This window comes from Pteropus medius, unplaced genomic scaffold (genome assembly GCF_902729225.1).
Source record: "Pteropus medius unplaced genomic scaffold, Ma_sr-lr_union100, whole genome shotgun sequence".
Classification (NCBI taxonomy): Eukaryota; Metazoa; Chordata; class Mammalia; order Chiroptera; family Pteropodidae; genus Pteropus; species Pteropus medius.
In genome coordinates, this window is record NW_024346667.1 from 17,638,731 (window position 1) to 17,663,183 (window position 24,453).

General features: G+C 34.6%; 1 protein-coding gene and 1 pseudogene across 7 annotated transcripts in view; both read left to right on the forward strand.

The window, feature by feature from the left end:
* The window catches only part of DDX60 (DExD/H-box helicase 60), an 87,944-nt gene that overhangs the window by 41,689 nt on the left and 21,802 nt on the right, over nt 1-24,453 (forward strand). For all 7 annotated transcript variants that reach the window (XR_005655691.1, XM_039876128.1, XM_039876131.1 and 4 more), the window contains 13 exons: nt 996-1,115; nt 2,279-2,374; nt 4,885-5,000; nt 5,804-5,946; nt 6,047-6,156; nt 11,060-11,164; nt 11,732-11,860; nt 12,925-13,049; nt 14,760-14,918; nt 17,797-17,944; nt 19,348-19,500; nt 21,607-21,711; nt 23,282-23,482. Coding sequence is in view for 6 of the 7 variants with exons in the window: in XM_039876128.1 (XP_039732062.1) it covers nt 996-1,115; nt 2,279-2,374; nt 4,885-5,000; nt 5,804-5,946; nt 6,047-6,156; nt 11,060-11,164; nt 11,732-11,860; nt 12,925-13,049; nt 14,760-14,918; nt 17,797-17,944; nt 19,348-19,500; nt 21,607-21,711; nt 23,282-23,482 (1,710 nt within the window). In the remaining variant the exon portion in view is untranslated. The remainder of the gene's footprint in view (nt 1-995; nt 1,116-2,278; nt 2,375-4,884; nt 5,001-5,803; nt 5,947-6,046; nt 6,157-11,059; nt 11,165-11,731; nt 11,861-12,924; nt 13,050-14,759; nt 14,919-17,796; nt 17,945-19,347; nt 19,501-21,606; nt 21,712-23,281; nt 23,483-24,453) is intronic.
* On the forward strand, nt 13,818-13,936 carry LOC120613518 (uncharacterized; annotated as a pseudogene).

A 24,453-nucleotide genomic window follows, 5' to 3' on the forward strand; every position in this document is an offset into this window, starting at 1 on the left:
TCTCTCATCTTTTCCCATGTTCCTATATCATTTTAAAAGTTTTTGTCATATTGATAAGTGAAAACTTTTACCTCATCTAAATTTGAATTTTTATTACTCGTAGTGATTTGGGCATCTTTACATATGATTTTTGGGCATTGATATTTATTCACGAACCATTTGTAGATGCATTTCCCTGTTATTTTTTCCTATGTGGAAAGGAATGTCTTTTTATTAATTTATCAGAACTTTGTATAATTAATATACTACTCTTTTTAAATTATAATGAATATGCTTTTATTTGTCATTTTGTCTTTTTACTATATTGTAGTCATATTAATGATAATATTTTATTAATATCTTTGTACAGGTAGATCTATCAATATTTTCATTTAGTTTTTCCATGTGTGCTCAAATATATAAAAATAAATAAAGATGTTCACTTTCTAGTATCTTTACGCTTATGTTTTAAAATTTAAATTTTATTTATGTGGAGTTTTTTTTCCACATGAAGTGTGAAATAGATGTTCATAGGTTTTCACACTCACAGGCTACATACTTGTTCCAGAGCATTGTTCTACCTATTCATGTTATATTCAAACTTAAGATGTCTGGGGGAAGTCCTCAAACATAAGAACCACAAATCTCCCTCGACTACCCCTTACTTGACTTTTCTTCTATAGCAGACTCACAGTTATCTTACAAGTATCCTTGGTAATTTGGATATCGGGGTTTTTTTTTCCTGATGTGTGGGCAACACTTCCTGTTTTTTTTTTTCCTTCTAATGAAGCCATTTTGTTTTCCCCATTTTACTTCAGGGTGAGGTTTATCGTTGAGGTTCACATGCTTATTTAAACATCTCAGAGCATGTTAATGTGTTTAGAGTAGGCGAGTATTGGAAGGGATACTAAGCTTTCAGCACTCGTAGCAGGACATATTTTCATAGTTCTGTTGTTCTCTGAGGTCTTGACTGTACTTTATTATGTGATAAATGAACCTCTTCTATTGTCAATCAGGCCCTCGTTAATCAAGTGGCAGCAACTGTTTACAACCGTTATACCAAAAATATGCCAAATGGTGAATCTCTGTGTGGTGTTTTTACAAGGGATTATCGTCATGAAACCCTAAACTGTCAGGTAGGATCTATTAATTAATACATATGTTATCAAATTGAATAATAGTACTTAAATGTCTTTTTCACTAGAAATTTAACATCTTCATAAGGCCTCATAGAAATAGTTTTCTTGAATTTACAAAAGGTGAAATGGCTTTAATGAAAATTTGATATTGTTACATTCCAAAGAGTGGGAAGTAGAACTCACCTTTTTAAAAGGACACTTATATTTTGATTTCTGATTTCAGTTATATAGTTCATTGCATCATCTTGGTTTACAACTCGATGTAAAATGATCTGAAGAACTCAATGTTATAAATATATTAACAAATACCGATTCCTAATCAGAATTACTTTTTCTTGATAAGTAGAATTCTCTTACTTTTCTTGATGAGTCGGATAGTCATGATAATTTAAAAAATATATTATGGGTAGAAAACTGGATGTTAAGTAAATCACAGACAGTTTTCCTCCTGTTAAACTCATAAAGAAACCAGTAAGACTAAACAAAAAGTGAAAATGTGATTATAGAATATTGTATGATAGACATGGAGATGTGCTTCCCAGATCATGTTTCAAGAAAGGACTTGCTGCCCAGATATGGGAGTGTGGTCAACACAAATGCTGGCTTTTAGTTCTCCTAGTTCTGGCTCCATTGTCCATACCATGTGACTGAGCTAGGCAGGGTTATAAACACTAGTCTATTCCAGCTTCATGTGGAATTGCTCTGATAGCCAATATTCACTCCAGAATTTTGAACCAGGTTGGCCAAGTTTTCATCAGGCCTATTTTGAAGTTTAGCTTCAACCTCTGCCCTATCCTGCTTCCCCCTACTTCCATAGTTGTTGATTCTTCACAAGGATTTTTCATTCTAAACTGTATCTCAGGGTCAGATTTTGAAGAAATAAACCTGTGACAATGAGTTTTTTCTATGTTTATTACTTTGAATGCTCATAAATAAGGATTTAAATTTCAAATATGATATTTTACCATTTTGACCTGTAAAATTACAATTTCATATGGTTCCAACTCATATATCACAATTTTAATGAAACATTCTCAGAAAAAATATTATATCCTATTTATCAGCTGGTATATTCAGGAGTTGTAAATCTATCTTATATTCTTATGTCTGTATGCAGTAAGTGTTTAAAAATTCTGTTTATACAATGTTATTATTTTTAGGTGCTTATTACAGTTCCTGCCTGCCTTGAACTTCTGCTGTTAGCTCCTCATCGCCAAACATGGGTGAAAAGAATCAGATACGTTATATTTGATGAGGTAGGTTTGGTAGTATTTCTCTGGGTTGGTTTCCTAGCATTCACAAATGCTATAATGAAGAACTTCAGTGCCTCAGGACATTTGCCCCTTTTTATGGGGATAACATTGGGTAGATACTTCCTTTTGAATGGTTTTCCCAGTGAATCATACTTAGCTTTTTGGTTCCATTTTCCTGTTGTGACTTAAAAGGGCATATCGGTGTATGCTGCAGAGCTCTCTGTATGGGAGAGGAACCTGTCATTTGGTGACTGCTGTTTCAGAGGAGCAGAAATAACCATCATGGCATAAATTTTCCTGGACAGATGTCAGAATCCATTCTTTGATCTCTAAAGCAAAGGATTTTAGGCTCTAATGATGATGTTACTTATGTAAGTTATTTTATCAGTCATGGTCCCAACTTCAAACAAGTGGCACACTCAAAATACATTCAGGAAGAATGTTTTCCAAAGGTATGAGTGAAACTATAAAGGTTTGTGCAGTAATTCAGAGCTATTAGCTTACCTCTAGACTTAAAGGGACAAGGTAAAGAAACAGTTACAGAAACTTGAAAGGAGATTCTGATTGATTTGGCCACATTTTGGGGGAGCAGTTACTTTAGTTGAGGGACATAGCTGACTCAAAGTAACCATATCCTATTGGAAAGGAGACAATAAGATAAAGACCTCATTCTTATTCTGTTCCCTTGGCCAAATACAATGGAACCAGAGAGCATTGGAGCCCTTTTGAAGTAGTCTGTGTAGGTTGGTTTCCCTTAGCAGAGAGAGCAGGGTAAAAAACAATGGAGAGTTATAGGGTCAAATAGAAAATATTTAGAAAAATTTTATAGCAGCGTTATTAGGAACATTTATTCAAAGACACTTAAAACATTTTAAAAGGATATATGTATATATACATACATATATATATACACATACATACATATATATACACACACACATATATATACACATACATACATATATATACACATATATATACATATATATACGTATATATACATATGTATATACGTATATATATGTATATATATATATGTAGTCTGTTTCATAAAGGAGAAAAGATGATGTCTACATTTAACTTAACTTTTCCTGTTGTAAACTTGGAGCTACCAAACAGGTTGTGCTTTTGATTTGTTCGATATTGATTTTGGGATAATCTATATATATTGCATCTTGAGGGTCTTGAATATTCCTTTTCGAAAAATAAATTCAACAACTTTGTCTTTGCAATCTAGAACCTTGAATTACACTGTAACCTCAAAACTCTGAAATGATATGTCATTTTTATATAAGGGTAAAGCTGAAAGGTTTTGAAGGCTAATATTTTTTCTGGTTGGGTCAGGGGAAAGTGCTACCTAGTACAAAGCATAAAGTTAATATTCAACAGTGTGGTATATTATTGACCAGGGCAAAGTCAAAGGGTAATGAAAAAATTTTAAATTATCTGGTTCTGATAGTAAGTCCTTCCCAGTTGATCACCAAGTGTCATAATTTAATTTGTTTAAAGAAGACCGCATTTGAGAATCCTCCATGAATCTCTTTCAATTTGCTTTATTTGGTCAAAAGACATCCACTTATTTATTCAGCAAGTATTTAAGGAGTACCTCTGCAGTTCCAGGCACTGTCGGTGCTGGGAATGCCCAGGTCTAAGGTCACAGAGTAATCGAGAAAAGGGAATTAATTAAGCACACTAATGACTATGCCAGCCCACATTGGTACATGTTGTGAAGAGAAAGAGTAGGCTGTCATGACTGTGATAATGGCAGGGAGATGGTAGGAGGACAGCTGTCTGGAATGAGCCATCAGAAAAGTCATTCTAATAGAGTGACATTAAGCCGAACTCTGTATAGGTTGAAAAGAGGGGATAAGAGAATCTTAAGCAGAGGGAACAATATATGTGAAATCTCTAAATAGGAAAGTTTTATTCAAGGAATAAAGAAAAGGCCAGTATGTCTGGGACAAAGTGACAGCAAGATGGGGAAGAGTGACCTGAAATGAAGCTAGAGAGGTTAGCAGGGGCCAAATTATGACAGGCATTTCACACTCTGTTAAGGAGATTATATTTTGTTCCACATGTAATGTCAAGATATTGAATATATTTATTTAGGGACTTGGCCTAATCTAATTTGTCTTTTAGACATATCATTTTGGCTATGATATGAAGAATGTATGGAGCGGGAGGGGAAGCTAGGAGAAAAAATCAGGATATTGTGTTAGTGCAGATGAGATGTGATGATGACTTGGCTGGCATTAGGCATGGAGAGAAATGCAAGATTACAAAGAAATTTTTGTAAGTAAAGTAAAGAGAAATCATTGAGAGATTGGTTATGGGGATTAGGGGAAACTTATGTGTAAAGATTTTCTATTGCCTGAGTTTGTCGTTATTTATAATATAATTAGCACGGTGGATTAAAGATAACAGGAAACTATGTATGACAGTATAGGTGTCCATGTCTTATTTTCATGTGCTATTTTAAAAATAACTTTAAGAGAAATTTTTGTCTTTAATAGGTCCATTGTCTTGGTGGAGAAATTGGAGCAGAAATTTGGGAGCATCTCCTTGTCATGATCCGATGTCCCTTTCTGGCTCTTTCTGCTACAATAAGCAACCCTGAACACCTTACTGAGTAGGCATTAGCTTCCAGTTTGGATAGAATGGTTATCTGTTTTGAACATTCATGCGTCATACTTTATATAAGGGTTCTGAAGAGTTTTATAAATTCCTAGTGAATTTGTTAATTTATCTGTGGATATTCAAGGAACAGAGTCTCTCTCGCACCCCCTGACAGGTGCTGAGCAAGGCCACACTCTATAAAGGAAAAGCAAGGACTCTCCCAGCCAGAACTGCAACTGAGTAGGAAATTTCCCGCACATCTCAAAAAACTTCACCAGAGTGATTGATTTATGTTCCTTTTTCTCTGTCCTTTACCAAGAAATAAAAATAAAATAGAATAATGACGCATTTTCCCAAGTGCCTTGAGATTTCTTATATTGTCCCACTTTGTAGATATTTAGAAAGATAACAAAGCCTTATTCATTGAAAGTCTCATGTCATTGGGCTAGATTTTTGCCCACTAATAATAATAATTATATCGAAGACTCCTATGTGCCAGGTACTATTCTAAGTGCTTTGCATATATTAACTTAATTTAAATGCCCAACAACCCTTATGATTTACTATTTCTATTACTACTATTATTATTTCCATTTTAAAATGTAGAAAATGAAGCCTAAAAAGATTAAGTGACTTAACAAGAGACACAGCTAGTAGTGAGGAGGTTGGGAGTCAATCTCAGGTAGTCAGGTTCCAGTGCCTGCTCCTTTAAGCATAATTTTTAAGACACAAGACATTTTCTTTATTTAAAATATTTTATATCACAGGAAGTGTTTCCATGTTTTGCCTAAATAATATGTACATTTATTTTTTAAGGTGGCTACAATCAGTAAAACGGTACTGGAAACAAACAGACAGTATAATAGAAAAAAATATTGCTTCTAAAAGAAATGATGGCTATCATGCCAATTTTCACAAAGACTACTTGCAAATGAAGCAGTCATATAAAGTTAGACTTGGTATGTTTGATATATTCATAAGGAGTTTTATCCTATACTTTAAAATTATTCCAGTCATTGTATGTTCATTCACTTGGGAATTCTTGCTCTTCATTTTTAGTGCTCCATGGAGATAGATACAATGATTTAGAGAAGCATATATGTTCAGTAAAACACGATGAGATTTATTTTGATCATTTTCACCCATGTGCTGCACTAACGACAGATCATGTGAGTAATATTTCAGCCATATTTGTTCTAAGTAATATAAATTATTTGTATATATCACAATGCAAAAGCTGCCTAGTTGATACTTATCAGAATTAAAGCATAGATACTGTATAATAGATATTTAACCTTAGTTTTCAAAGTAACAAGAATAACTATAGTTTTCATTGGTTCCTCCATGGTGTTTGGATCCACAAAGCTTAAAAATGACTGAAGTTTTTAACCTGAAGTTTTTTCATTAATTTTATTTATTCTTGGACGTTATCTTTGCCCATTTTCTTTCTTCTCAAAGACCATGTCTATCTGTCTACTTTTCTGAAACTAATTTTTAGTGAAGCTACAATTATATGTAGACAACACTTAGTACTTGTGATAATCTGGTCATAATGAATTAGGTTAAGCAAGAAGACACTTTTCGTTAACATGCCAATCAAAACTTGATTTTTTGGTAGTGAAGCAATAAAATGGAGATCTTAAGAGGACCTCATTTGGGATACTGAGGTTTGAGTAGAGGAAGATTTTTTGATTTTTCTAGCATATTTTTCTTCATTTCTCATCCTATTCCCAAGAATAGCCCATTCTAAATCTGGTTGCCTCTCAACGTGATAATTAGTCAATAGTTTGTCTTTCTTGCAAGATTTGGCAAGTTAAATATCATCTAAATTTTGTTGTCACGTTGTCTTCTTTTTTATTGTTTATTGGGTTGACTTTGGTTGATAAAATTATGTAGGTTTCAAGTGTACACTTCAACAATACATCATCTGTATTTTGCATTGTGTGTTCACCACCCAAAGTCAAATCTCTTTCCATCACCATATATTTGACCCCCTTTACCCTTATCTACCTCCCCTTCCCTCTGGTAACCACTAAACTACTGTCTGTGTCTATAAGTTTTTGCCTGTTTGTCTTGTTCATTTGTTGCTTTCACTTTTATATCCCGTATGTGACTGAAATCATATGGTTCTCAACTTTTTCTGTCTGAATTATCTGACAGTTATTAAGGCATATAAACTTTATTTAAAAGTTTGGCTTCCAAGGTCTTTTATGACCTGACCCCAAAGTCCTTTCTATTCATTCACTTGACATATCTTACCTGGATGCCCTCATGTTTTATATTGTTCCTGGAATATTTCCCCGCAGATGCCAAATATCAGTTGTCCTAATCCTGGTTATCTTTTATGACTCTTCTAATGTGAAACCACTTCAGAAACCACCTGTGACTTTTTTATCCAGATGTAATTTCTCCGTAGCACCTTATTTGTATTTCTTAAACGACAGAAATCATGGCCAGCTTACTACCAAGTTGTTCACATGCTTGTCTTCTTTATTGTACTAGAATTAACCCCTTGGAGACAAATTATGTGTCCTTACAGTTCCTAACACACTGCTATGTATATAAAAGGTGCTTAATAAATGTCTGTTAAATAAAGATAGCCAGACTGAGTTTGCACTTACTTTGTATCCTAAGAGTTTTACATAATTTGTCTCCTTTAATGATCACAATGATTTCGGGATGAACGCCTTATTAATATTCCCAATTTACAAGGAAAGTGAGGCACAGAGAACTCGAGTAACTTACTGTTGCACCATTAACTAAGTTGTAGGGCCCAGGTGCAATCTCAGATTGATTCCAGTATTCTGAATGGTCTGTTGAAGAAATACCTGAATGAGGGAATCAATGAGAATCACTTTATAGGTTTTGGGCTATGATGCAATGGCTTCTCAGAACAATTGAATGAATCCTAATGATGCTGATTTTCTAATAGGATTTTAGTATAGAAGTTTCTCTTTTGTGTGGCAATGGCCTAATCCAAACTCTAAATAAAACTAAAATTCGGACAAAATTCTAGCGACCTAAGTCACACCCTAAAATTAGAATATAGACAACAATCCACATATAAATAATTGAAGACCCCTTTCTCTTTCCCCCCTCCTTTTCTCTCCTTTCTCCGTCATTACCTGGCATTTTTAAAACAACGTAGTATTTTTAAAAATTATTTATTTTGCATGGGATGGTTCAAGGCTGGTTATCTTTAATTAGCAGCAAGCGCAATGGTTTGGAATACTTGGCAAGATTAGCATTTTGGTCTCAGTGCCTTTTCTCTATTTTCAGTAGCTATTAATGGAGTAACTGGAAAGCAGTGGAACTGCTATGTACTCTGATCTCACATGACTTTTGCAAAGGTCATGCTGTTGTATTAATCTTCTAAAGACTTTTGGACTTTTGCAACAGGAATACAGGATGAACAAAGACAAAGGCTTGGACGTTATTGCATATGTTTTGACAGCTGTGTGTGTAGCATGTGTTTATGTAGGAGGCTTTCTAAAGTAGCAGTGATAAAAAGCAAGTACATTTTTTTCCAAATCAGTAAATAATCATTGTATAAAATGATTAAGATTAATCACTTCAGATTAAGATGAAAGAACTGAGTTGCAAGAAAAAGCGTAGTCAACTGTGGCAACATAAAGAAAAGGACCACCCACCTTGGTCGTGTCCTCTATAGCTCTGCCGTAGAAACGGTTCTAGAAGGGAAGATGCGGGGCAGAATGAGTGAGCTGACCTTGATCCAACTGAGGTGAGGGATTGCCTCCGATCCATATACTGTTTGTTTCTGGCAAAAAGTGGGATTTGGCCTTTGCCACCAGTTATGCCAAACAGGAACAGCTGCTGGCTCCTGGGGAGCGCTCAGCCCCAGAAAGTCCTTGAGAGAATTGTTGTCTGTCTCTGTTCAGCATGGATCAAGGCTCACTGTCACCTATGGAATTAGGGACAATGCAATTTCTACAACTGACATCATGGTATAATACTATTGTGTTTTAAAATGAAGGATGATACAAATCTGTACCATTTCAAAAATTAAATTTATTGGGGTGGTATTGGTTAATAGCATTATGTAAGTTTCAAGTTTACAATTCTGTAATACACTATGACCTTTTACTTCCCTTCCTTTTCTACATAGGCTGGCTCAGTTTTTGCCAGCTTATTAGTTATTGTGTGGTGGAGAATAACTGAATTGAATTCCCAGGTTTTAGCCATAGATTTGTTAAATTAATTTAAAAAATTAACTGTAAGTTGATTAATCAATTACATTGATAGTTGAGGCATCAACTATGCACCAATTATTTTACTAGCCTAGTGCATATACTATCTAATTTAGTTCTTACAACAAATCTATGTCACATCCAGAATTGCTCTTCATTTGAGAAGTGAGGAAACTCAGATTTTTGTCCAAGGCTAAGAGACTTAAGAAATCATAAGCACTCTAGTTACCAAAATGAAAGATTTAAATCTTAAAAATTATGAAAATCTTTTATTTTGCTTTTGTTAAATTTAGGTAAAATAAGTTACCACTATCAAGTAGTAATAATGACATTCAAAAATAATATATTCATTTACTATTTTGGCATAATGTGGTCCTTACTCTCTTGCTAGCTTTCAGTGCTCAAACTGACAGATGCTAAATGACAATTCCATGTAATTATTTGCATCCTACATTTTTTACAAGCTTAATTCAAAGCCTAATTGATTTTTAATTAAAATATATTTGACATATAACATTGTGTAAGGTTAAGGTGTACAACATGTTGATTTGATTCATTTACATATTGCAATATAATGGTCATCGTACCTTAGCTAAAACCTCTATCAAGTCACATAATTATTTCTTTTTTGTGGCAGGATAATTAAGATCTTGTCTCCTAGCATGTTTGATGTTTATAATACAATATTGTTGTCTATAATCACTACATAGTGCCTTAGATCTTCAGGATTTATTTTATCTACTAGTTTTAAAAGTTTATGACATGTGCTGATATATTTATCCTGTTTGATTTTACACTAGTCTGTAAGGAAGGAACACAGATATTTTAATTTCTATATTATGGATGAGGAACTAGCATTTCTAAGTTGAATTAGAACTAGATTTTCTTATTTAAACTCTATTGTACTTTCCAGTCAACCAATTTGTTTTTCAACCATGTTGTGTTTGGAATGGCTTTTTTAGCCCCAAATTTCCAAAAATGAGTTTTGTAACTTATTAACAGCTATTTACTAAAACGAGTATCCTATTTTAAAATAATTTTGAACAAATCTGCATACTCTAGTCTCTGCTTTGAGATTTAACGTTTCCAATCGGAAACCTTGAAAAAGCCTATTTATTAGAACACCTATGAAAACACACACACCCTTTTCTTTTGAAGAATACCTATCAGCATCTCAGAGATTATGATTTCATGGGCAATTGATTCATAACAGTAGTGGTTGAAACCAGTAGAAAATACTACAGTGCAAACTTTTTGAGAATTCAGATGTTTTATTTATGCTTTAAAATGTTTATGGAAATACTAATGGCACACATATCCACAAAGCTTAAAGAGGAATCAAGTCAGTCACCTGGGGGAGAAGTTTCCTTGGGTACTTCAAAGTGATCTGAGAGTCTTAGTCTTAAAGTTGACCCAACTCTGATCTTACAAGTTAAGCAAATAAAACTTGCCCCCTGTCCTGGCTCGGTACTCAAAGGCAAAAAATCATATTAGGAATTAAAACAATTTCAGTTTCAGCTGCTGGTTGGAGGTCTTTTTTCTTGTCCAAACTGAGTCCGCAAAAATTTTAGCTTTCCTGTACTCGAGTTTGAATTGTAGAGGCAGTTCATAAAGAAGTAGCCCAATTCAAAGGTCTTAGGAAATAATACAAAACCTTCTGGAGGCTTTTTAATTTTTTTATTTTAGTAAATTGGGGATACTCTTGGTTAGTATTTTGTTTGCATTTAGCACTTATCAGCCTTCAAACATTTTAGTTAAGGTCTGTTTTCAATGTCTTTGGGTTCATGGTCGTGTCTATGAGACAAAGGATAGAACATAGAAAAAATAAAAGAAATTTAAATTTTTCAATTTATTTTAAATGTAGATTGAAAGATATGGATTTCCTTCTGATCTTATCCTTTCACCTCGAGAAACTGTCCAGCTTTATGACACCATGTTTGAATTCTGGGAAAGTTGGCCCAGGGCCCAGGTAAATAATAATTGTGCAATTAATTCAAATTAGTTCTATTATAGTGGTTGGTAACACTGCTGTTCAGAGAGACAAAGTCTCACCCTTTCTAATCACTTTCATCTGATCTTTTTAAATTGTCAAAGGACTCTTTCCAAAATACAATTGTTCCTTTTCAGACATTATTCTTTCTAATATTTCATGTTTTAGTTTAATGGGATGTAATGGCACTGAATTTCTGAAAATGTTTCTTCTTTCAATTTCTGAGATACTGTAATACTTTAGTCTCCTTTTACATCTAAATGGAGGATCGAAATTCCTCCATTTTCTTGCCTTGTACTCCCCTTCTTTCTCTATGCCCTAATTGCTGTCTGTTTTCATCTGTTTGGTTTTGCTCTGCATTCTTTCCTTTGAAGACACCATCCACCTTAATATGTTTATGTACTAGAAACTGCAGGGAGATAAAAAAAAGTTCAACAGTTTGTATTCTCAAGAAGTTTGTAATGCTGTTAACGAAATGCATAATTGAGAAATATCTTTGGATTTTCTTGCATGGTTTTATTTAATTTTGTGTTATTTCTTTTCAAGGAGTTGTGTCCAGAAAACTTCCTTCATTTTAAGAATAAAATAGTCATTAAAAAGTTGGATGCTAGAAAATATGAAGAGAGCTTGAAGGCAGAATTAACAAATTGGATTAAAAATGGCAATGCAGAGGAGGTAATTTTTACGTTTTTGGTGAAGCACGCTGTCTTCATTGTTTTCTTGAGTTACATTGTTCAGTCATTACCATTTTATTTTTCTTTTTGAAATCTTCCATTTTCATTTTAGAATTTCAGGCTGAGCACAAACTCTAGTGATTCTGAGATAGAATAAAACGAGAGAAAGGAAATTACTCTTTGTCACATCCTCTGTGCTTTCTAAAACATGTGCCAGAAGCTACTGGTTCCTGTTAGATATAACAGATAAGAATAGAGGGTCACTACCCGGAGTTGGTGTCCTTGATACTGTGACAGTATAGACATTGAGATCACAGTAATAGTAACTGAGAAAAATTTTTTGCTCCTTTATTTATTATTTTGTCTTAGATTTTTTTCCTTTTGTGATTTTTATTTCAGTTTGTAGAAACTGTATGTTAAATCCTCAACCTGGGGTCATATAAGTTATGCATATTGATTTTAAGTAAGTTGATGGTTTTTATATTTTCAAATTTGCTTTATTGCCACATGTTGAAGTTTCTGATTTGGGGGCGGGGAGAGTGACATATGTTAGACTTTTCTCATGTGATTTTTTTTCTATTATATTTTAACTGAGATAACCTTCGCCCTATTCAGACGTATCATACAATTAATTTATATTTCCTTCTGCTTATTTTGTCATTAAAAATTTTTTACAATGTATTTGGCAATGATTTTTTCTAAATGACATGGAGAAAAACTGATTTACCCCACCTCTTGCCATAGTGGAACCAGCATCATTTACTGAATAATCCTCTTCCTGACTGATTTGTGTTCCCTTAAAAACTTGCATGTTAAACTACATGTATGTACGTGTGTGTGTGCAATACTATCTTTTTGTTCTCTAGCGTATTAGTGTATTGATTTGTATATTTCTTTGATGGTTCTTTGTAGTTTTATAATATACATCATTATTATTCTTATCATATTATTTTAAAGAACCACAGAAACATAGAATAGGCAACAATGAAAATATTTTAGCCAAAAGTAGTAATTCCTTTGTTATGCAGAACTTTAAAACAAATCATTTTTTATTTATTGTTACAGGCCAAAATGGTCCTGAGGAATCTTAGTCCAAATTCGGTTTTTGGTTCAGAAGACATGGAAAAAATGTTTCCACTTCTTGTTGAAAAGCTAAGAAAAATGGAAAAGTTGCCAGCACTGTTTTTTTTGTAAGTCACTTAAATTAATTTGTTTTTATTTGTAATTTGTATTAGACTCATTCCTTTAAGTTGAAGATATTTTTACTAACTTTACTGTTATAAGGTAGTATTCATTACTATTTTTGGTGCCCATTTGTTGTCAGAATGCATATTAAATATACCCCTTTCTAGTTTAATTCTTTTTTTCCTAGTTTAATTCTTAATAAAATGTTTTTACTAATGATGTTTACTTATACAAATTACCTTCTTTATGTAGTTCTCTTCTCCATTTCTTGTTTCTTTTTACTATTGTGTTTTTATCAAGGTCCTGTTAAATCCCTAGGTTCAATAAGTACCTAGGTTTAGTAAATACACAAGTTCTTTGAAAAACAAAGTGAATGTTTATGCACACAAGTATCCCATATAAAATTAAAGTATCCTTACAATATGCTAGAGTATTTATTGGTGGAGTTTTTTGTTGTTTCCAATTTATAATCATGAGAACTATAACTTACAGGCACTAATACTTTGCTAAATTTTATATTGCCATAGCATAAAATAGCTTAAAGTTGAATGTTAACAGCCCAGTTTTTGATAAAGTATAATTTATTAAATGAATAACATATGAATAATTTATTAAATGAATAACACTATATATCCTAAATTAACCTTGATCACATATTTTGGATCAGAATAGAATGTTTTATTTACTTTAGACAATTTCACACTACTTTAAGCCATGAAAGCTTTATATAAGGCCACAGAATCTTGCTCAGGTGGCAAAGTTTAATGAAATTTGTCTATGGCTATGCTACCCTGAACAAGCCTGATCCTGTCTGATCTTGGAAGCTAAGCAGGGTCAGGCCTGGTTAGTACTTGGATGGGAGACCACCTAGAAAGACCAGGTGCTGTAGGCTTTAAAAATAAGAAAATGAAAAAGAAACTTGTTCACACTTAAGCAGACATATAGTAATGACTCATCATTGGTGGTGCTTATTTAAAACAATGATAATTAAATGTATGTTGCATTTTGGGGATTGCAATAAAATTGTTCCTTTTACCTTTGTTGTTGAAGCAAGCAAAATACATTTCTGAACTACCAAGAAGTTATTACGGCTTACCTGCTTTACTTCCAAGCATGGCTTCAGATTTTAGCTAGAAACAAACATAATTCAGTACCTCTGGGATATTTCTGAAAGCCTAACTACAAAATAAAAACACCAAAATGACTGTATTCTTTATTCATATATATGTATACAAACTTAAGATATTTAAAAGTAAAATATTTGCCAAAAACATCAAAGGTTTAGTTCTGCTTGAGGAGTTGAACATTGCCATGTCTTTATGAAATTTTGGGTTCTCTACAAACGTACTATTAAATCTTTGATCTTATACGGTTTGATTTAATCTTAAGTAGCCTCAGAATACCAACAAACCCGAGGCTTTGTCAGATTTTTGTGAAAATATAAAAAATAATAGCATACATGTCAACCTTCTCCAACCTGGTCTCTGGAAAAAAATGGGTGGAGCACGGTTAGTGTTTACTGACAGTATCAGCGTGTGCTTAAGAGCACACACGTAATGGTCAGGCCCAAGTTTGAGAGCCCTATGAGGATAAAATTCGTAAAGATGGACATTAAAACCTCAACAGGTATGTCAGGGTGATAGCTGTAGATATAAATATAATTGCATTCATTTACAATATTGTTTTCAAAGCAAGCATTTTTTTCATGTTTACAGATTCAAGTTAGGAGATGTAGAACGGAGTGCTCTAAATGTGAGCAATTTCCTGAAGGAGAAGCAAGAGAGAGACAGGCCTCCCAAAGCTGATAAAGAAGCCTATGTCATGGCTAACAAACTTCGAAAAGTTAAAAAATCCATTGAGAGCCGAAAAGCTATGTAAGTATTTAACTAAACAAATTGGTGGTTAAAAGGTTAAAACACAATTCCCTGTAGGAAACACACATCGAGTGTCCTACAAAGAAGTTCTAGTTATTGCCTATGTTTGTTTGCTGATAGATACAAATTGAGTAAATTTGAGTGAGAGAATAGGACCATAGAAAGTGACCATAATATTTATGTATTCCTTAGTTGCATAAATCGGTCTCATTTAGGACTTGGGAGAGGCAGGACCACAGCCTGTGAGCATTGGTAGATCATCTACCTGACATAATTATTTCTCAAAGTAAGTACATCTTGGATGCCTAGTACCTCTTACTCTCAGTCAGCCCTCAGAAGGCTTAAAGAAAGTCAACCCATATTGTCTTGGGTCACAACATAGCAGTGTCACTGACATGCCATCATAATCACATCAGTGACATAGAATGAGCTTGGGAGTGGATTGAAATGCCAATGTTATGTTTGGCAGAACTTTGCTCTTTTGTGTCCTCTTCCTCATTCTCAGTGACTAATTCTGACAACCCTAGATCCAGAATGTTTATTTCCTTTGTTTTCCTCTCCATCTTTAGTTGCTGCCTGATTTAGACACTCATTATGTCTTCCTTGAAGAGGTCTTTTTTTTTTTCTGGTCCCCAGAGCCTTAGGTTCACCACTCTTCAATCTAATTAACATGATTTTGTTAACGTTCAAACTGATTGAATTATCCGACACTCAGTAGTCTTCCTTGGTTAGATGATGAAGTCTAAACTTCTTGACTTTTGTTGGTAGGATAACATGTTTTGGACTTGGCCTACCTTTTTTGGTTTTGCTCTTTACCACTCCCCTCTAACAATACTCAGCATTTATGATTCTCCTTACATGGATTGTTCATCTACCCCTATGCTTTTTTCAAGATATGACCCATCTGCCTTCAGTGCCTACTTTCTGCTTGTCCCCAAAGCTTATTATACTCATAATTTTCTGTCTCTTCTCTGGGTCTTGCCCTAATTCCCGCAGTTAAACTTAGTGCCCTTTCTCCTGTGCTCTTGCTTACTCTCAATATTTAGTAGATCAATTATTATAATGTATTGCTGTTGTTTTTATATGTTTTTCTTTTTCTTAAATTATTAGCTTTTTTACAACAGCGACCATGTATTTTCTTTTTATCCCCAGTGCTTAGCATATTGCTAGGCAGGTAACAGTTGTTTCATAAATATTTCTGAATGAATGGTAGATACTTCCCTCAAAGTGGAAACTGCTTCTAGATCTTCTCTGATTGAGATTTCTCAAATAATTCTAGGGCACCCATGAATTTGCTACTGACTCTTCTTATCTTTCCTCTGCCTATTGTGCTGTTTCCCTGGAAACAATGGAAAGTGAAAGCCAGAGACAACATCGGAGGTGGAAGACTTTTCAGTAACTGATCTGATTAGATTGCTTTTCTTCAGAACACTAGGAGACACCATTTCAACTTGAATTAATGACCAACGATTCAAGCTATAAAAATATAAAGAATGTTTAAAACCTTGTTCAGCCCCATCACTACACTGAGGGTGTGAGGGGGCCTTGTGCTTTGGAGAACAGCACTCTGGCCCTCCTCCATCTGTATCCATTCCCACAAACTTGTGAGTTAGTAGAGCTTAGCAGGTATGCCCACCTGGAGCTCACTCTCACCCTTTTAAATTCCAAGTTGTTATGGAGCTATATTTGTCAAGGTAGGAGGATGGAATGTAATAGTTGATGGCTTGTAACCTTGATTTAAAAGTATGTGGTCCTCTATTAGTACTCTCTGTCCCACGCTCCACAAATGTTAGGAGTAGGCCTTTCCGTAGTTGGATTCTCCCCTGAAGTAAGGGTAATGTTATTTGGAAGTGAGAATACTTGATGACGAGATACAATTAAGCTCATCTTCTCATATTTGGACTTGTCTTATGTGTATACTTAAGAGACAAACTGAAAAATCTAAGAAAGAATAAGTCATCTGGATATCTGTAAAAGGCTATTACACTGAGGAGTAATGGATAATACAGTAATGGATAATAACACAAAGTCTATACCAGGTTTTATGGAAAGGTGTCTTAGGTCAGATTCCTCATTTGCACCTGCTGAGATGGAGGTACCTGTGTCAGTAATTTATTGAAGGGATGTGCTCATGCGGGACTGTAAAAAAGTAAGGGAAGCAAAAGAGAGAAGGTGAAGATTAGCAAGGATGTGGATGTCGCTAGAATAATGCCTGTGCCTGGTCTAACAGAGAGCTAGAGACACCACAGAACTGTCCCAATTTGAGTCCAGGTGGCTGATTTTTGTACCTCCTGTCAGTCAGTTACTGGCTGTGGGCCACCTCCCCATTCCCAAGAGAGGTTATAATCTCTCAGGCATTTCCAGGGGGCTCTTGTCAATTGAAGGCAATTCTCTCAGGAATGCTGTGGCCAAGAACCCTTAGCAACCAAACTCAGAGCAGCTGTAGGACCAACCTCAAGGAGAAAAGGAGAATGGCCTGCAATTGGCAATGTGGAGCAAAGAGGACGCCTACCTCACCTACTAGCCTAGTTTTACAAAGAATGAGAAAGAGGAAATGATCATCACTTTAGCAAATGGCACCACTTTAGCAAGGGGAAGCGAGGTCATCTGGGAGAACTGGATTTGGCAAGAAGGTTCCTGATAGCAAGAATGGAAGGAAACATTCAGAAAAAATATGGGTGCATAGGAGAATTTTTTGATAGGAACAACATGTTCCAGTGGCCAATGAGGAAGTGCCTCAGAGGAAGAAGACTGAATCAGGCTAGTACAGATGTATATAGGAGTGAATGCCTGGTGGTGAGGAGAATTTGGGAAGTTTGGGTTTCCTTTAGTGGCCAAATTTGACTATTCATTACTTAAAATTTATTTTTATGAACAGAGATGAAAAAAGCCAGAAGAAGCCCAGAAAAATTGATCAAAGCCTAATTCATGAAGCTGAATATAATAATTTACTCAAGATTCTAGAGAAGAACCTGGCAATCTCTCAGGAGTACACATATGCGGATCAAAAAGCAGTGGACACTGAGGTCAGCACTTCCAATGAAACAGTCCTCCAGGAAATTATTTCACTCATCAGCCATCACTTTTCAGTGATAGTGTTGAATGTAATAACTAAATACAACCTCTACCATAGACATCTCTGTGTATGACCTCCCGGCTACACATAACTCTTGAGGGCGCTACAGAGCATGTCTGAAAAGGACAGGATTAGCATTTATGGATTATTTCCTGCTTATTTACAATTAGCCCCTGAGAGTCCCTGCCCTTTCATTATTTGTTTCTGTGATACTGTTTTTCACAGCCTGAATTTTGGACTTCGATCTCATGTGCCTCATTTGAATATTTGGGTACCTGTGGTCAATATACTTTAAGATAGGCAGAATTTCTCAAAATCAGAGGCTTTCTTTATTATAGTCAAAATATACCACCATAAAGGTGTTGAAATATCTACAAATAGTATGCCATTTCTTCTTTAAAACTTTTTTTTTTTTAATAAAATGATTCACACACGGTAGATAAATTCGAAAATATAAATTCGTAACAGTAAAAATCAATTAGGTCATTGCCCTTCCGGATGAACTTTTTATCTTTTATTTGCAGATACACATACACACAAACATATACACACGCACACACACACACACATATACATATACTCTGTTGTGAACATGAATATGTTCTTTTGTAAACTTCATGATCTCTTTTTAATAACCATGTACTTAGATCATTCTTTTAATAGATCCTTGATATTCCATTGTATGGATGACTATACAAATAAAGTGTTTTTTGCTTTTAGATACTTAGGGATTATTTTTCTTTTTCTCCTTATTATAAGCAGTGTTTATTTTTGAATATATAACTCTGTACACAAGTGGATTTCCTCTTCAGGGTATAAATATTTTTAAGGCCATTTGTGACCAATTTACAGTGAAAAGTAAGCATTCCCAGACTACATAGAGTAAAGAATCTGCTCTTTCTTTTGGGAGAACTCATTTTCTCCTGTCTTCTTCTTCTTCTCCCTCTCTCTCTCTCCCCCCCTCCCTCCCTCTGCTCCCGCAAGGCTCCAGGAGAGAACTGACCTTCCTCAGAGCAGGAGCAGGTCTGACTGTCACACCTCCTCTGAATGTTTTATCTGCGGCTTTGTCAGTACTTCTTACCCCTGAAGCTGGGGTGGGGGTGAGGGTGGCGGAGGCAGTACTGAAACAGTAAAAGCCTTCCTGCTCAGAAATTTGGGAATATTTCCTATAGTTACTGTTGCCGCCCTAAAATGTTCTTTGTACTCATGTTGAGTTAATGTCAAACAGTTGCCTCACAGACCCAAATTATTACATAATTTGCCTGTTCTTTTCATTTATACATATTTTATTCTGATTTAAATTAAAATGAGATTAAAAATTATCAAAATCCCTAAAACTCTTGCTTCTTTTAGACTTTGAAGATGGTGTTTGATCGAGTGAAATTCACAAGAAAAGGTGAAGAACTGAAGACTTTGGCTGAGAGGGGTATTGGATATCATCACCGATCTTTGAGCTTCAAAGAAAAACAGTTAGTTGAGATTCTTTTTAGGAAAGGATTTATTAGGGTAGGTAAATTTTTTCATTCTAAAATGTGAAGCTATGTCTACATAAAGCTGAATACTGAAGAAAAATAAAAAAAATAACCACTTTTTTCCTCATCTAATTATATCTTTTTTATGACCCTTGATATGACTGCATATTTCCCCATCTCATTTAATTAAGGGAGGGAGTTTGAAGTATATCACTCAGTTTATCTCTTTTTCACAAAATTAAAATAGTCCCTAAACAGATATTTTCTCAAATATTTTGATAATGGAAATTACCTATGCTGATCTTAGAACAGCCCTGTTCCTTTTTATTTATAGTATCTGGGGAATTTTCAGCTGTTCATATAATTTTGGTTACAGACATTTTTTCATGGGCTTGGACAACATTTATGATAGTGTTTTGATGGGATCTTTTTTCAATGTAGCTGAAATGAGAGCAAGAATGTATCACTTCCTCAGTGTGCACTGCATATCTTGGCAATGTTTTTAGATGTGTCATTCCTAAAAGCTTTTTCTCCTATCACTGATAATTGTCAGGAAGAAGATTACCTGAAATAGCTTGCAAACCAAACTCTTGTTATGTTTTCTCTAGTGTGTCTCATGAGAATGCATGAGGACAGTCTGGATAAAGTCACAAAGAGGGTTTATATAATTTCCTAATTAATTTAGATCTTGAGTAATATTTTAAAATAGACCCTGACTTTTTCAAATTATCCGTATTAGACTTTTTGCATGATATACATTATATTTGTTTATGTTTCTGTGTGTGTGTGTGAGAGAGAGAGAGAGAGAGAGAGAGAGAGGGAGGGAGGAAGAGGGAGATTGATTCTGCTACTCTGGGTAGTATCTTTTAATCTTAATAAGTAAATGTTGAGGAAAATCTGACACTATGATTAAAGGGTAAATCTGTAATCTGGAAAACCCCAAATATATCATTAATAACTTTGCTTAGCTTTTCTCTTAACTAATAGCAAGTTATTATTTATTTTAAAAGTCAATAACAAAAGATAAAATCTACACGATTATGAATTGAGAGAAAAAGACACATATTTTGATATCATATCTTGTGTCTGAAATGAAGCCTGTTAAATAGTAGTTGCTAGATCACGCTAGAAAAAGTACTATGGAAATTGTAATAGCTTTGTTACAAAGAATACATTTTCAGAAGGTATTTATTCTAATTATATTCTCAATTTAATGTTCTCACTTTTCCCACTTTTGTTCTTATCAATGACCTTTAGATAAATGGTTAATAATAAATGGCATGTTGGATTTTGACAAATGTATGGATCTCTGTTACAGAATAATTAGAGAAAATTGCCTCATATATTTAACTATTAACATTAACCATGTCATATAAAATAATTAATGCAAAAAGAAAGAGAAGACAGTTAGAAATAGCCAGCATTATATGAAAAAATAAGCAAAAGTGGATTATTTAGGAAACTTTACATTTTGCCTTACTCCTTTTCTGATCAGTTATCATTGCATTTCAGGGGAGAAATGAAACTTTATTTTTCTCTTATTACTGAGATACATTATTACCAAAGAAATGGCTTTCACAAATAAATTATAGTGATGAAGTGGGCAATTGTCCAGAAGAGGGTTTGTAAAAGTATCGTTACACTGCCATAGGAAAATTCCCTTCCTAGTCATTTATTAAAAATTATTTACTGAACACCTGTCTTGTGCCAGGTTCTCTTCTCAGCATGGAGATATGATGCTGAATGGGGCTCGGAGTCTGATGCAGGACAAGTAAACAAATAATATTACCTCAGGTAGTCATTAATGCTATGAAGAGAAAAACTATAGGGTAGGGAGAGAAATGATGATAGGGGTGGTTATTTTGGATATGGCAGTCTGAAATTTCTCTTTGACATGTGAGCAGAGAACTAAACAAACCAAATAAACAAATATTTGGGAAAGAATATTACGTGCAAGGCAGAGTGACTGATACGGACCTGAGTGGGGAACGTGCTTGGTGTGTTTGTGAAACTGCGAGAATATCAATGTGGTTATCCCCCACTTCCCCACTGTGGTTTAGTTGAAGTTCAAAGTTCATTAACTATTCGGCGTTCTCTAGAAATTCTGTTTTATGAGGTAATTGTTTTATTCTCTTTCTAGGTGGTGACGGCTACTGGAACACTTGCTTTAGGAATCAATATGCCTTGTAAATCTGTGGTGTTTGCTCAAAACTCAGTCTATCTTGATGCTTTAAATTACAGACAGGTATTGTGGTGTGCATAAATTCTCTATTGCATTACTAAAATATGGCCATAAAATAGTAAAAAAAAAAAAAAGTGAGCCTTTAGCTTGCAAACATGCTGCAATTTATAGGCTAGCACACCTTGACATTCATTTTTAGCTGTGGTATAATGAAAAGCACATGAGTTTGGGATTATGTGACCATCACTAACCAGATATGTGACCTTGGTGAGATATCTAAACTACCTGATCTTTCTTATCTCTAGAATAGGAATAATCATACTATTCCACAGCATTTGCAAGAATTAAATGAAGTGATCTGTAGGGAAGATGCATGTTGGCGGTGCTCCTTAAGCATTTGCTCATCCATTACCTGTGCATGTGATTTTATGCTGTGGAGTTTTATTTAATGCTTTTCTTTTCTTTGCTCCTGATACACAATCTGTTACCAAACCCATTTCATTAGTCTCCTGCAGTGGTATTTAACTTTTTCCTTTCAATGTCTTTTCCACTGTCTTTCACCATACATTCTTGGCCTGCATGCAGTGTGGCTTGTCTTCATACGGTTTTCCTGCTCAGGAATATTTTATGAATATTTTTGGTAGTGGCATCAAACTTAGATATATCAGCATATATTCAAGTTTTTTTCAAAATGCCCCCCTCTCTTCCCTTCTAAACACTTCTTATTCCCTTATAGCCCCTGTTCCTACCCAATACAGCATCCTTATTTCTCATCACTTTACCAACTCCTGTCTCTTTTTATTTCTCCTCGTGCTTCAGTGCTGTGCATGAACTCTCCTCCCACATCAACTTTGAGATCCTCATATTTAGGGCTCTGGGGCCAGAGTGTTATGTTATTTCAGACAATGAACTTGGGAGTCAAAATGTCAGGGTTTGAATCCTGGATCTCCCAGACAACTTCCTGGTTGCTTGACCATGGGCAAGTATCTTATATTCCCCATATGCCAGTTTATACACTGTAAAATTGGGTTAATGATTAGATTCACCTCATATAGTTGTTGTGAGGTCTGCATAAAAAAAATGTAAAGAACTTAGCACATTCTAAGCACTTAACTAAGAACTAATATAACTTCTGTAAAGTTTGTTCTTAACTTGCTTTTTACAAGTTGCGTTTCTGAATTTTATCTTACTCGTGTATTTCCTCGGTTTATGTACAGTTTTTATGATGATTTATAACTTAATACACACGTGTATGAGAGAGAGTGAGAAAGAGCTGAGGGAGGGGCAGGTGGGAAGTGAGATAATTGGTATAATAAGTTCCTCTGTTACTGAACATGAAATCATGGTCTAGTCTTCTTGTTTTTTTTTTGTTTTTTCTATATTTATACAAATTACTAACACAATTTTTGCATGAAAAAAGTATGTAATAATGATAGACGTCTTATTTCCATCTCTGTCATAGCTATGGTAAATTTCCTAAGTGAGTGCTACATAGTTGGATTTTAGTTTCAGTTATTTAATGGTTGGACAGATGCCCAGTTCATTTGTTCCAATCAATATGAAGGCTTAATTCTACATGTGATGGAGAAAGTATTTAGATAAGCTTTACACCGTGATTCTATTCTGTTTCCAGATGGCTGGGCGTGCTGGAAGACGAGGTCAAGACCTGATGGGAGATGTATACTTCTTTAACATTCCAGTGCCCAAAATAGAAAAACTCATAAAATCCAATGTTCCTGAGCTGAGAGGACAGTTCCCCATCAGCATAAGCCTGATCCTGCGGCTCATGCTCCTGGCATCGAAGGGAGATGACCCAGAGGATGCCAAGGCAAAGGTACTGTGCTTGACATTGTCTAAGGTGAGGTGTTCATTACTGGCCCGGCTGCGGTCTGGTCTGCTGTTCTTTCAGAAGTCTGTAGCAATAACTTCCAGCTTCATCAGTCTTTAATGCTTTGTTAATATCTCGACTGATAGAGGACTAGGGGTGGAAGAAGAGAATAATAATTAGTATTGTTCGTCTCCTCTATTGGTCATAGAATTTGTGGCTGGATGAGCACTTGAAACTACCCAAAATTATGGTTTTCATGACTGATAGGCATTGTCCTACAGTAGTTGCTGCCTATGGATTTAAAAAGATCTGAATTAGATTCCTTTTTGTGTACCATGAGGAACAAAAATACTGTTTTCATGATTTTGTAATAAAAGTTTAATTTTCATAAAAAGTAACCTAAGTTCATCAAATAATATTTGGATAATGTAGAGAGTTGAAAGAAGAAAAAAGCACCCATACCTAGTTCCGCTATCCAAAGACAATCACATTATCATTTAGGTATTTTTTTAAAGTCATTTTTTTCTAGGCATAGGTGTGCATTTTTTTAAAACACTGATATATATTTATATTTAACTGGACTTTAGAATATGGTTATACATTTTCCTGAAGGTTATCTTTCAGATAAATATTTTGTGTCCAATCACACCATGAGAGATTTAAAATTCATAATCAAATAGTTTTATTTCATTCTTATGAAGATGCATTGTGAAAAGGATTCTTCATCTGTTTTTGTATATTTATTAATGTGCCCATTAAATCAGATAGTGTTTGCTGAGGTGAAGATTCTTCTAGGAATTTTGTGATGAGTTGGCTCTTATATTGACTGATGGTTCTCCAGAGCAGGCACACATGTTAGACCAAAACTTCTTCATTACTGAGTTCTTACTTTTTACCTCTTTATAGAACACATCTTCAAGCACAGTTTACTTTTTTTTTCCCAAAAGGTTATCAGAGTAGTTTATTTTCTTTTTCTT